This window comes from Phallusia mammillata, chromosome 6, assembly GCF_965637545.1.
Source record: "Phallusia mammillata chromosome 6, kaPhaMamm4.hap1.1, whole genome shotgun sequence".
Lineage (NCBI taxonomy): Eukaryota > Metazoa > Chordata > Ascidiacea > Phlebobranchia > Ascidiidae > Phallusia > Phallusia mammillata.
Window position 1 is genome coordinate 17,481,385 of NC_137257.1, and position 14,202 is coordinate 17,495,586.

Genomic DNA, 14,202 nt, shown 5'->3' on the forward strand with positions numbered 1-14,202 from the left:
GCAATCTGGGTTTACAGACTTCAACAGTTTCATAATAAGACGGCTAGTTCAATATACCTTTAAACTGCGGGGTTTAACCGTGCGACCGCGGGAAAGACTTTTGCATTTTCAGTCAAATTTATCTTCGCATCACGACCGTAATTTCACGTTGTCACTCTCTGTAACCCGTACCCGCCAACAAGCAGGCCCCAATTGTCGCCAATTACCCACTGCGGGGTCGGGAAATTGCCGCCTGATGAAAGTAACCCGAGGGCACTGAAAAACAGCGACCCAGTTTCTCCGCTGGTCGTTACATGATCATATGACGCAATTTTAAGCGATTTTCAGTACCTCTTATTTCACAGAAGGTATTCACCACTGCACCGGTGAGTCAATGTATATGGTCGACACAAAACGTGGGCACGACGCTGTTGCCGTTATAGACTGTACGGCCGACAATCGGGTCACTTTTAACGGCTGAATTCTAATCCCACAATGGCTAGTGTTTACAGTGTAACCACTTCGGGCTAATTTCTCCGCTCCCAAAGGCGGTTTCGGGACCATTTTGACGACGCGTTTTTAGCGTGGGTTGCTACCTTTTCCCATCCACTGGGAGGTGTCAATTGTCTTTTTGTCGAATTCGTCACTTTTATCGAATAGTTTTACGATTAATTGAAACTGTGTGCTAAACTCACTAATCCCTTTGGAATTAGTGAGTAGGCTTTCGACGTGTGTGTGAAAACACTAGGTAGTACAAAAGATCTCGTTTTATGAATGGGATTAAAGTTATCTTGTACTTTGCAAAAAGTAGAACAAATATAATTTCTCGTTTTTGGTTAGGAGAAAGTTACTGATCAGACGACATTTATTTATCCAGCAAATGATTATCCCACTCAGTTTCTGTTAATTGACATGTTTTAACGCCCATTTATGTGATGAGAATTTGTTCAACAGTTCCTAACGCAATATAACAAAATTCAATTTAAAATTAATTTGCAACGTTAATGTATTCGATGAGGCAATTGGATTGTCTTTTCATTTCGAATTCAATCTCAAAAATATATGGTGATAGTTGCATTATGACCCAAAACTATTAGACCCCTGTGTAAAGTATAGTGCATAGTCTTAAAACTGGCTTCCATTTGGTTTAAAAACGAAAAAAACTTATAGCTCGTTATTAACAAAAAAAACGAGAAAAAAAGTATAGCTCTTTATTATTGAAAAAGCGGATAAAAACTTAAAGCTCGTTATTTGCGCAGCGAAAGAACGTCTAAACTCTATAAGTCAACACCTGACAAGCAGAAATTAGAGAGCGATTTTCGTGGCTTGCTGATATGTTATGTTTACTTTCCACTAACTCTACAAGCAGTAATTGATGTTCAACAGCTTTAATGAACCCCAAAAACGCTGATCAAAAGGCTACAGACAAAGACAGTGCTATACGTAAAAAAGTTGGAAATACTTTGGGTTTTCTGGTTTTAGAAATATGCTTAAAAATGCTGATTTGCCATACTGGCGCTGGGTATGTAGAATTGAATGTAATTGATGTATGCTTATCGCAAATAACGAAAAGTTATGAGTAGGACCATCAGTTTTGACAAAAAAAACGAACAAACTCTCCAATGTATACATTTGAAAGAAAACTAAAAGCCTATAGTGATTTGTTTCCTACTTATTGTTTTTGTCAAAATCCCTACCTATGTAAAAAAAATAGAGAGAATCTCTTCTTACCGTGTTGGTGAGGATACATTTGCATCCCGTGCGGCGGAGGAGCGGCAGGATTTCCGGTGGGACTTGTGTGGGGGTGCTTGTAGTACATGGAGGGGTGAGGGACGACCTCTGATGATGTAACAGCATGTAGAGGGGGTGGGGGAGGAAGTGAGTTGGTTGCTTGGAGACCCAAAAGTCCATTGATGGTATATGAGTTACGAACGTCGTGTTCGACCATCATGGAAGAGGGCACACAACTAGAACTCATACCTATGTATTGTAAAAGTATATAGGGTTAATGGATATGAACTATAACGCCTTCAGTATAGGCCTGGCGTGCTATGATTCGCTGATATTGTAACGCTATCAGCAAAAACTTGTTGTTCGGCAAAAGTGCTGAACTTTAAGATCACGTTGAAATTAATACACATTTTTAACGCTAGAGCATCTGAAAGCAAAGAGCATAAATCTTTGCGCGGTTTATAAAAAAAATTGAGGAATACGAAAAAGTGCGTGGCGCATAATAGGATGATAAAAAAAGTGGCGCATAATAGTATGATAAGCTTAATGAGGCACAAAATCTTTAAATGGGTAGCATACCAGTTGTTTACCGCACACTAACATTAAAAACAATACAAAGGTATGGGCATCCAAATAACAAAACCAAGGATATGTCAAACAAAATGTGGACAAAAATCCGAATGCCATACTAGTACAGCCTCTAATATTAGTTAATCCAGTTCCATGTACAACATTAGCATCATGCATCATCATAAAACACGTCAACTTTTTCACCAATGCAAAAACACTCGTTAAACCTAATTTAAATGTTCCCTACCAAGCGATGTTTGTCCCATTCCGGCGGCCACGTGGGCCAAGTGATGGTGGTTCTTGGCATTTTCCGCCGCTTTATTGCGCACGATCCTGAAAATACAAATTAATCTGGTAATTCCTGTGGTCTACACAACGATCCATGCTGTGCCACGTTTTCAAACAGTAGGGTACCACATGCAACAGACCGGAACGCGCAAAGGTCAACGTTTCAATGTTCGACACCGTTTTTTAACCCCTTGTGAAGCCTGTTACCAACGAAAAATGCCAAGTAAACTGTTAATGTGTTAAATTTAACTTTCGGTTAATGTTTTTGCGTCAAACAATGTGCTTGTACACAACATTCAGTAACTACATTAAATATTAACGTCAGAAGTATATTTTTCCCGTTTGTGTACACAACTAACGTACAACCTTAATTCTGATTGAACCAAGCACACACGTTTTAAAAAATAGCATTTATTCTATGGTGACCGCATAACATTGGATTTCAAATTAATGCCGTGATGCTATTGAAACACTTGACTAACTGCAAACAATAATCCGAAACGTTATAGGTGAAATTGGTGGGAAAAAAAGTCTTTGTCTATTCAGCTCACAAAGTAGAAATCTTGCGTGCTAAGGGACCCTTCTTAATGTTAACGTAAATATTCCGTGCGCTGCTTGGATTATTTCGGATGTGTGTGGGCTGAGTTGCAACAGGTAAGCGGTCGCGGAGGTGTATCACAGTTCGAGTTATCTGACTCGATTGGTATTCATCCACGGTTTCAAGGAAACACCTTACGCATGACTTAACTATTCGCTGTCCAAAAATATTAAGCAGATATTTCTGACTATTCAAAAGAGTTTTCGTTTCTCCCAAGGTAAATGGAGCTAATTTTACCCATCTGATGATTTCGTTATTGTATAGTTACAGTTAAATTGTAAAACTAACAGTTTAGGGGCTTGTGTTTTTAGGCAGACGCAAAAACGTAAGATGCACGTAATTACGATTACGTAATTATGTTTAAGACGCAATGGTTACGTAACCATATGAATACTATTTTAAGTGCTAATGTTTTTAAGTGCTACTATTTTAAGTGCTAATGACTAACAAATATCAAACACCTATAGGACAAAACCTCTAACATGTGCCTTAAGTCAAACCAAAGTCTTCAAATTTTTGGGAACGGTAATTTCGACAAATCGTCGAGATTAAGGCAAAAAGCGAACGCCGAGCAGTCAGACGTTCGACATTAATTCCAATCCACGACACGAAGTAACCTGGGTGGTCGAACAAGTCACCACAGTTCATCTAATACCTGAGATTACTTGCGGCTGTTAGACCTCGCACGAGAGGCTCGAACATTTATGGAGTTACAAAATTTTACAAAACCCTTGCTGGCAATTTTTTTTTATCATGGTAATAGACTTATTATAGCGCCCTAAAGGTTTTTCGTTTAAACTTTGTAAAAAATGGCTGATCCAAGTTTTGAACATTAAATAGGATGGAATTTTGTTGTAGTTTTATGTTCACTGTACGTATGACTGTTAAAAATATATTTTCTCTCTAATCCAGGGCCTCTTATCCTGGGGTACATGTAACCTTCAGGGGACGAAGCACCAAAGTAGGGGGTATAAGATATAATGTTAAACTATACCGGTGTTGGGATTTATTGGCAAAAGTTCAGTAAAAGTTGAATGTAACAGTGCTGAAAATTAATGCAGTTAATCAGTTATTCGTCTATTAGGTTGTTATCGATTACATCTTAATTATTTATTACTGTAATTATTTATAAGTTATTGTAGACAAGGGATACGAAAACATTTTACAAAAGCTGAGAGGCATAAAAATGTGATTAATGATCTCCAAAAAATAAATTGTCATGGGTCGACTAAAATGTTGCCGGCCCCTGGTCTAAATCAACCCATACAACTAAACACAAATGAACCAGAAAAGCCCCTTCGTCCAGCGCTAACTCTTACTTATTTTCCCTTAACTTCCCTTAAAATTTACCCGTATAAGTCTTCCCTGACAGAAAACACGAATTACCCGAATTAACAAGTCTTTGAGGTTGTCAGTATAGTTAGGCCGAAAATAATTTGTTTATGAACAGTCACTATGTTAAATCTTTCGGCACCCGTTTGTTAGAGTTAAGGATTTCCCGAACGATTACTGAACTACAGTGAAAAAGAATAAGCCTAAAAGTGCTTGATTCAGACTTTATTTAAAGTTCGTGGCATTTTAAATCCGTAAATTTGGGAATGTTTAGAGAACAGTCGCCGAATTGGCGTCACCCCGATATAAAGGTATCAAATTTTCCCTTGAATTGGAAAAAATATGATGCAATGTGTTTTTTGTTCCGGTAAATGTTTAAGGAAGGTTTCCTGAAGTTTTACAAATGATTCGTTATCCAAAACAATTGTAGTGCTTGTTTTATTCAACTAGTTTAAAACTTGTCGGAACAGTGTGTAGTAACGCGAGTTTTACCAATATATTGAAAGCAATTAGTGTCCCAGTCAAAATTTAAAAAAAACTGCTAATATGACCTTTTTGCATAAAATTCATGTTGTTTTCTGTTGAAAAAAAGATTTATTTGGTAAACAAAACTATAATCAAGCTTACTGATAATTTTTTGCAGGTTTTTAGGTAAAAACAGATATAATGTACAACCCCTAACCAAATATGTGCTGAAAATATGATTGTGACCAATTGCAAAATACCGCTGACTAAAAGATTTCGTATGAATTTCAGGTAAAAAAGTAAACGTTTGGAGCAACCGGCATTTTGCTAAACTGTTACACGTATATTTAACGTAAATTAGGGCAGATACATGACAAATATTTTGCAGTCCTTTTTACCTGTTGATGGAGCTCACACTGGGCACATTATCTTGGTCACAAATCTGCTCTCCAAGCAAGCGGTCTCTGATTTCCCAAGCAAACATGGTCGGGTTCTGTCGCTTGTATTCACAAATCTTCTCAACCACTTTGGGAGTAGCTACTTTCGGTTTGCTACCACCAATCACTCCAGGCCGAATGCTTCCAGTCTCGTAATACCTGAAGCAAAAAGCATGCCATGTTGGGTAACAGCAGTTCTCAAACTTATAGCTACTTTAAAAGTTGCAGCGTAATGTTTGTAGAGTTAAAACTTGAAAAAAATCATAACTTTGAGCAAGTTATATTTATCTGTGGTTGGCAAGGTTAAATCGACTTGTGACTTATCCGCAAAAGCATTTTTGTTAAGAAAAGCATCCAGCCATTTATTGGGGCTAAAACCAAAGCGAGACATTTAAAGGTTTTTACCCCCGTAGCATTAACGTACATGTAACATCTCCAAAATTATTGAACAACGCTTTAAATACGGATATCACTGCAGGAACGCCACTTTCAAAATTAGTACTCTAAATCAGGGGTCGGCAACCTTTTTACAACTGCGGACCGTTTTTGAAATTAAAATTTTATCGCGGACCGGCCTTCAAAAACTACAAATATTGAGCAACGAAAATGCCTAAATTAGTGTATCATCCCCGGGATTTAAAAAATTTAACATGAAAAATTATACAGGCCCGGTAACAAACTCGGCGGTTGCCGACCACTGCTCTAAATAATAGGAAACTATTTTGATAAAACTACATAATAGTGAGACGTTATCCTATAGTAGGCACAAAAAACGCATATATTCAATTACTTTTAACCTTCACCATAAATTTTCAAACTAATAATTAAAAGTTCATACCTGGCCAGAATTTTGCTGACACACCCATGAGAAACCCTGAGTTGGCGAGCAATGTCACAGGGCCGTACACCGTGATGTGCTTGGTCGACAATTTGCTGACGAATCTGGTCTGGCAGGGGTCGCCCGTTGACGTACACTCCACCCAGTTGATTTATACCACCGTGTCCTGCCGAAAACGAAAAAGAATTTTCAAACTATTGGCTTAATTTTGAAACAGTTATTGGTTGAACCATATCGAATCCAATTTATTTAACAAGACAATACAGAGAAAATTCAAAAGTATGTCACATACAAATTAATTGACATCATTGTGTACGAAAAACATAAGTTTATGATAAGAATGGTGATCAATCTATTGAACTAAAACAGGTTTGTGGAATAATAAATGGAAAAAAAGAGGAGAAAATGTGCTTTAGGCGGTAGGTTTTAACACACAGTACCACCAAAACGCAAGACCCGATATTGTGTTGACCAGGTAACAAAACAATACAATGCGAAAAAAATGAACACATTCATTTCGTAACACTGCAAAATACCCCCTCTGCATTTTTATGGATTACAAAAATGCCTTAGCGTAGTGTAAGACACAGAAACGAGACATGGCGTGTTGTCACAAAAACACTGTTCTTGGGCTCAGCGAAACTATCTCTCACGTGACTTGCAGACACAAAGCAACCATTGTTCGACAAGCACAGGTAAACCCGGGCAATTTGGGGTCGAAACGCGACGTGCCAGCAAGCTGAGTGTCGGGGGTTAGGTGTTTATAAGCCCCGCGGTCAGAAACTATGGAAACTAGATTAGACTGTCTGCCAAGGAAATTGATTTCATCAACATTGCTAACAAAACCACAATTTTTGCTTACACATAAAATATGTCATAAAATTGCTCTTAAACCATATGTTTGTTTGAAATAAATATGAAGAGCCGTTTGCTTTAACAAAATGGTAAGTGTTTTTTTTTTCTATTTGGGCTTTGAATGTTTCTCGAAACAGTCGTTTTTGTTTATAATTGACAACACACTCCTTCATTTTTATGTAATGAATGCTTGAAATTCCGTTATTTCATTCACTAAAGCACATTTTTCTTTATGTTCACGAATTCATCAACTAAAAGGTATTTTTTATTCCAATTATGATTTGAAATTTCATCGAAAAAAAAATTTGACACGGGTATTCTACCTCATTTCAAATTTTTGATGCAAGTTATGAGCAAAAACAAAATGGCGGCCGCCTTTGCCTATTAGTTCAGTATGCGAAATAAAAAGTAGGAAACCAAAAGAAACGCTGCCTTGCTTGCAAGTGTTAACACCAGCGTTGCTTGAAAATGTATTAACATAAAATATTTTTTTACAACGAAAAAACTTAATTTAAATTTGTTTTCCCTTGGAAATCTTTGAATTGTTTTATGATGATGAATTATGGTTCACTTTAACAACGAAAATAATTTATTTGTAGGTTGCAAATAAATGCAACAAAATTTAAGAGAAACATCAAAAAAATTGTGATCGATATATTTTGTCGAAAACAATTGTTTCCTAATTTTGATATGTCAAGAAATTTCACGTGCTTTTTAGTAATTTCATGGCTTCAAAAATCGCGTTTAAACGCAAAATTTTATTCCAACACACAGAAAATTTGTCAAATAAATTTCAAATCAGCGCCCAGTCGTTCCTACAACCTGAACAAAGCTCTTGTCAAGGTTCAGTGCAAAGACTCTCCCACGCTGTCGAACCCGAGGGCAGAACCAGATGATCGCACACGAAAGGCTCGAAAGGCGCCCGTGCGTTCAGCAATGCTCAATTTAATTTGACGAAACAAAACTAAGCCAGGTTCAAAAACAAGACAGCCATGACAGAATGAATTCACACAGCGTGTAAGCTGTTGCCAAAGGCGCCCATTTGTAAGCGAGAGTTGCCTACTGAGCTGTACACGCGGCCCTTTTACGCTACACGCTACTACGACTTCGCGTTTATACCTGGACGGGCACGGGCATTCGACTATACAAGGCTGTTGTCTTTGCCTTTCCACCTAGCTGGTCGCGTGTTGCATGTATCTAACTCCTCAACCAAACCATCTAAGTCATCAGCATGTAGCCATAGGGCCAAAACAATACGCCAAGTGTGGGTATTGACAGGGTAGCGAAATTGGGAACTTGGATTTTTGGCGCGCAAGTGGTCCCAGATAGAAGCGATTTTCAAACGCGCTTTGTTGGTATATCAACCATGAAAAAAAAATCGTTTTAAATTAAATGTGCGCTTTGACAGTAGCGAGCTTTTCCTATGCCTATTAGATGCTATATTGTGATTCTAAAACACGTTTTGGACAGACAAAAAATAATAAACCATGTACAAGGCTCTAAAAAATATTCTAAAAAACAAAAACTCCGTTTACGCATAATTAAATGCCGTTGAAATTTGATTTAAAAGTTAGATTAGGTTGTTTTCTAATTTAGGCGGTAACAGAGAAATAAAATTAGAAGAAGACACCAAACATTAATTTATTTAAATTACAAGTTTTAAACTTCTTCAGAGTAAACACCCAACCTCGAAAACGTAATGCAAGTCGACCAATGTCACCATCGCTTATCCAGCTTGAGATTAGGCACGCGTATTTGCACCTTAACGTGGACATGGTTGTGTCTATATAACATGGGACACGCGTTAAGAGGTGTTGGGTCGTTCATCAGCTCAACACTAGAAAGGATCTAAATTGATCACCGAGAACTGAACTTTCCGTGCCGATGCATTTGACTTGTTCCATTGAATTAACAAGACCACGCGCAGCCATTGCTGCTTTGTTTGACTGGGATCGTCCCACTACGGACGCTGCCGAAACGCCGACCGCGCGCTAATTTGATATGCCGACGTTTTGATGTATTTCAATAGCGGTTTGCTATCAAATTTTGAGCTTGACATGATTTTGCACCATGTTCGTTTTGGCGTTATGAAAGGGTGCTGGTTTTATGGAATATACACAGAATCCAAAGTACTTTTTTCTCTACCTACAAACTGTAATGGCAATAAAATAAATTAGCAGCATTTGAAATGTTTGCGTGAATATAGAGAAGCAAGGCAAACTTTAAATTTTAAAATCAGCGATAAGTTAAAAATAACTTGCTGCAATTAGGCCACGTACTTTGAACCTCACGAAGTTCAAATACTTCTAACGTAGAAAACATGATTTTCGGTTAGAATAAACAGATCTGAAGCACGTCCCCGGAAAGGCGTTAATTTGTACGTCTCTAGGGGGTAAACGAAGACAAAGACTCCCTACTGTTGGGTTGCCGACTCGCTCTGATAATCCCAGTAAATCAATTCAATAACTAATCTAATTAATAGCGGCATTTCGCCAACCAGACAGATAAGGTCAAAACATCGGTCCATCAAGTGGTCTCTGATAAAATGTAAACAAAATTTTGCAGGAGTAAAAAGCAGTTTGCGAAACCAACAGGCCTGTTATGAACAGACTTGGTATAAGTAAGGTGTGCTTATGAAACGGAAAGCTTACGGTGCTCTAAAAAATAACTGCACAGAAGACACGCCCCCATTAAACGTCGGGGGGACTTAACGTAAAGATGGCACACGAATGGAGGACCCAAAAGCCTCTTCCAAAAAACCAAAGTGTTTCCGAGAGCCGAGTACTTCGTCACGACCATTGAGCATGAAACAAGCCACCTATCTTGCCCCGTATTGAAATGCCACCACACTCAACAGGTACGTCCTTCGGGTCATCTTATAGATCTGGGCTCTTTTCTTGATAAATGATCAAGTGTTGTGGCCAGTTTTGATGTACTCGGGTGCACACTTGAATACGGAACACTTTAATGCGATAAAAGTTAGGGATAAGGGTATATAACGCCTCTTGAAATGTTTGGGCCACAAGGTGACGAAAAACCTTGTTTTAGGGATGTCACAGCATGATCGGTATGTTTGGCGGCGTTAATTGGACTTAGCAAGATTTCGTGTGGATGCGAAATTAAAGGTTGAGATAGGGCGATTGTTACCGTGTTATTCAACGGCAAACGTGGTATTTCCTTGAAATTCAAATAAAACTTTACAATACCTTATGGTTCTTCTGTTAAATCTTATCAAAAAGTGTTTAATAAGTGTTTTAAAATTACCGCAAAATAAAGATTTATGTAGAATAACCCAGGGGGCGGCAACTTTTTTTGCATTCAAACCGTCAAAACCGAATTTTAATCGCGGACCGGTTTTCAAAACAGCAAATGTTTAGCAATGAAAATTTATGACAGCTCATATTTATAAGTCGTATATTTTGACTTGGCAACACGGCCATACACAAGAACTGTTACAAAAACGCTTCAGAGCATTTAACCCGAGACATTATATGGCCCAGTAACGAACTCCTTACCGACCACTGGAATAACCGACTAATGTCAGACGTTTAAAGCAGTTGAAAGCAGACAACTAACAAAAACGCAAAAACTCATTTTCCTACTGGTCATAGAAATCTGCAAGTCATATCTAACTTAGTATGAGCTCATCGTCCATTAAAAACTTACGCAGTAGTAAGGGGCGTCACAAGTGGGTCTTGGAGCAACAACGGCGTTCCACTTTCTGGCCGACTACAATCACAAGCAAGAGCGCGCGAAAATTTTTGCTGTTTTCCCTGATTGCTTTGTAGCAAATCTTCTCGTAGAAATCTCAAGTACACAGATTGTTCAAAGTAAAACACATTAAAATTGTTAGCTACGACAACATCCAGTTGTCTACAAATGCATACAATTTCCAGTGGGAGTTTTCAGGTTGTTTGTAGTTTAACCGACACTTGAACGGTCTACTCATTAGAAATTGAGCTCTTTAGGCCTTAAATCATTCCTGTATATCTGGACATACATACAAGCTACCACTGTGTGAGCATAGTGGGTCATTGGGGTAAATAATTTACACTATTTACTGGATTTTACTTTTGCGCAGAGACTGCACAAGTTACAGAAATATAACACATTCTCTATCTTAAGCAACATAGAAACCATACTTATATTGCAAGGTACCAAAATTTGACTGGCTATGGGGTTTCATAGGGGACTGGTGTCCTAAGCAGCGTAAGAAAACGTTCACCGGAATGGCAGGGAACGTATTATGAAGTCTGAACAAACATGTTTTCTTAGCAAAAGGGCGGAGTGGCAATCACACCTGCGTCTCACGTACTAACGTGGGCCGACGGGCGGACCTTAAGACATACACCGAACACTCGCAAGAATGGAAAACATGCGCACACAAAACTATTCTTTAAACGACCGGTTTTTGTTGTGTAAAACTGAGATACACAATAAGTCAAAATGTTTGTGTGAAGCATAAAGTTTCCAAATCATTTTGGTTAAAATTAAAAATCACTTTGGGTAAAAAAATTATCATGTAGGGAAGAGATTTAAGAAACTCAAGAAACATCATCCAAACGATTCCTAACTTGTTTTCGAGACAGATTATTTCACGGTATTCTAGTTTGTTCTCGATTTTTGTCATTTATTTGTTTTGTGGTTAACCTTGTGGCAAATATTTAATCCACAGAATCCAAATGAAACAAAAAACTAACTGCAAAATTTGTAGGTTTTTATCCACAAAACCCTTAAAAAATGATGCTGAAAAACAAAGCAAACAGAAAACATCACTTGCTGATTTGAAAACTTTGTGAAATCATTTCTGAGATACAAAATTGTAGTTGAGCGACCGAGCCAGCCGACCATCATTTCCACGCAACAACAGCATAACCTCCATTCTCAGCTATCATTTGATTCGCACGCGATCGCCACCAGTCGCAGCCCCAATGTACTCGGATGTTTTGTCAAGTAATTGCTGCGTATGGTTTCACACGAATGATTGAATGGGCGATTTGGTCCTTGCTTAAACTTATGTGAATTTTGTTGTTGTTTTCAATCTATACCTAACAGTTGCGTGTTGATGTACTGAAAGGGACACTTGACTAAGAATGCAAAACATCAAAAACTGCTACCGTTGCATACGTTTGTGTGCATTATTTAGATTCACTTTAAACTTTGAAGATTACAAGTAAGGCTAATTTTGATCAATAAATTCACTGAACTTGAAATTAGTTTGCTGTCTTAAAATTGGGTATTTAATGAAGTGCATGCCTGGACACACGGCTAAAGAGTGAAAAATGTTAAGCTATACTTAAATCGATGTGCGTTTATGTGTATAACAAAGCCAATCGGATTATTATTATCAAACATTAAAAATGGATGTTGCATAAAAGGTAAAAATACTGAATTTGTATTTTGATCACTGAGTAAGCTTATGTAAACCCAATTGCATATTTGGTTAAAGTAAATGCTCTCGTGGCTAAAATAGGATCGCCGATTTGAAAAAGATTTTTCCAATGTTGGAAGTACACCAAATACAGGAAATTTTTCGCATTCTAAAAGTAAACAATAGCAACACTGGGTAGCAAGATAATTACTTGCTGTGCTGTGTTCATTGTGGCTATGAGATATACGGTTTCCCATTTGGGTTCGTCTGCGCCACAATCTTTGCCTGAAATGAGACGTTTTGGCAACACTGAAACCGAAGTCCTGGTTTTCTACAGTCAGTCCAACTCAAAATGCAATGTGCCACAAAATATCGGGTCCTTACATTCTCACTGAAATTTGATACCATGAGGTCAGTTTAATTTCCATTTCAACAGAGTAAAATGTTTGTCAAGTATTTACAGGGAATGTCGAAGATGATATATAAGCGTCGCATCAACGGATACTAACGCATAATGCTTGTACAAATACCCTTAAGCACAAGCTTGAAATAAACATTCTATTTGATTTACATTTCGTACGGTTTAAAAATCGTGTACTTCGTGATATAGGTGTTGACAAGCAGAAAAACGGTCCTTCACATGGTTTTATGAGTGGGTAAAAGTGTGCAACGACAGCAAGACACAATGAAATGGTTTGTTTCGCACCATTGGTAATCCATTAAGGGGGGTCATATCACTATCATTTACTTGCCCACTAGAGGTCATACGACAGCTTGAGTGAATCTGTTTCATATTTTTTCCAGGTTTCTTTACCAAATAAACCCACAAAGTTTTTGTTAATAGAAACCCTCTTGAGGTACGTCAGGCAAATGGCCATACAATTGACGGTGGGGGTAAATATTGTCGAACAGTACAAGGACATAGTTATAACATCTGACAAGGCTATAAAATAACGGCCCAAATAGACTTAAAAGGCCTTTTAACAATATTTTGTGTGACTCGAGAGTTTATAACTGGGTGTAACTGATATGGCCCTCATATCACTGTTGTTGGCATTAACATTTGCCGAAATGTTTGATTAACAAAGCATGTCGCTTTTTAAGTCTATTTGGGCCGTTGTTTCGCATTTGTTTTGAGAACACATTTGAGAGACATCGTCTTCGAAAGGTAAGAACGACAACACTTTAACTTTAAATAACCCCCTTTGATCTCATCAGCCAAATTTTGGGCCAAGACGGACTGAAAATTACATTTTCGTAGCTAGTAAACAAACATCAACCGGCGCCCAGACGACCAAGTAAAATTTACGCTTTTATTTTTGTCACCGCCAAGCACCGAAATTGGTCTTGACCTACACTTCAACGGCTGGCTGGGGTATAATAGAATGGCTGCCGCGTTTGGCTGTGGGAGTTTATTTGATCAACGTATGAGTGTATAAGACCGGAAAACTGTGTGTGCATTGACGAACCTACCGTGGGGAAAGGCAATACACTTAAATGAACCTAGCTTCTTACATATTTTACTTATGATAAGTCTATAGTGTATCATTTCTATTCGACTACGGAACCAAATATGTCTAAAGCCGGAATATATATTCCTAAAAACGTTAGTTATTGCCAGTAAATCACAGTACGCCAGGCCCATTGAAGGCGCTATACCGAATCAGCCAGTAAAAGCGTTTTATAACTTAATACATATGACTAAATACAATAATTTCCCACGTGTTGTGTATGGCAA

At 38.0% G+C, this 14,202-nt stretch overlaps 1 protein-coding gene across 2 annotated transcripts in view; it reads right to left on the minus strand.

Moving 5' to 3' along the window:
• LOC145233811 (uncharacterized) overlaps positions 1 to 14,202 on the minus strand; it is a 30,559-nt gene that overhangs the window by 11,950 nt on the left and 4,407 nt on the right. For both annotated transcript variants that reach the window (XM_080098601.1, XM_080098600.1), the window contains exons 2-5: positions 6,239 to 6,404; positions 5,362 to 5,559; positions 2,528 to 2,613; positions 1,711 to 1,959 (exon numbers count right to left, since the gene is read on the minus strand). In XM_080098601.1, coding sequence (XP_079954727.1) covers positions 1,711 to 1,959; positions 2,528 to 2,613; positions 5,362 to 5,559; positions 6,239 to 6,404 — 699 coding nt within the window. The remainder of the gene's footprint in view (positions 1 to 1,710; positions 1,960 to 2,527; positions 2,614 to 5,361; positions 5,560 to 6,238; positions 6,405 to 14,202) is intronic.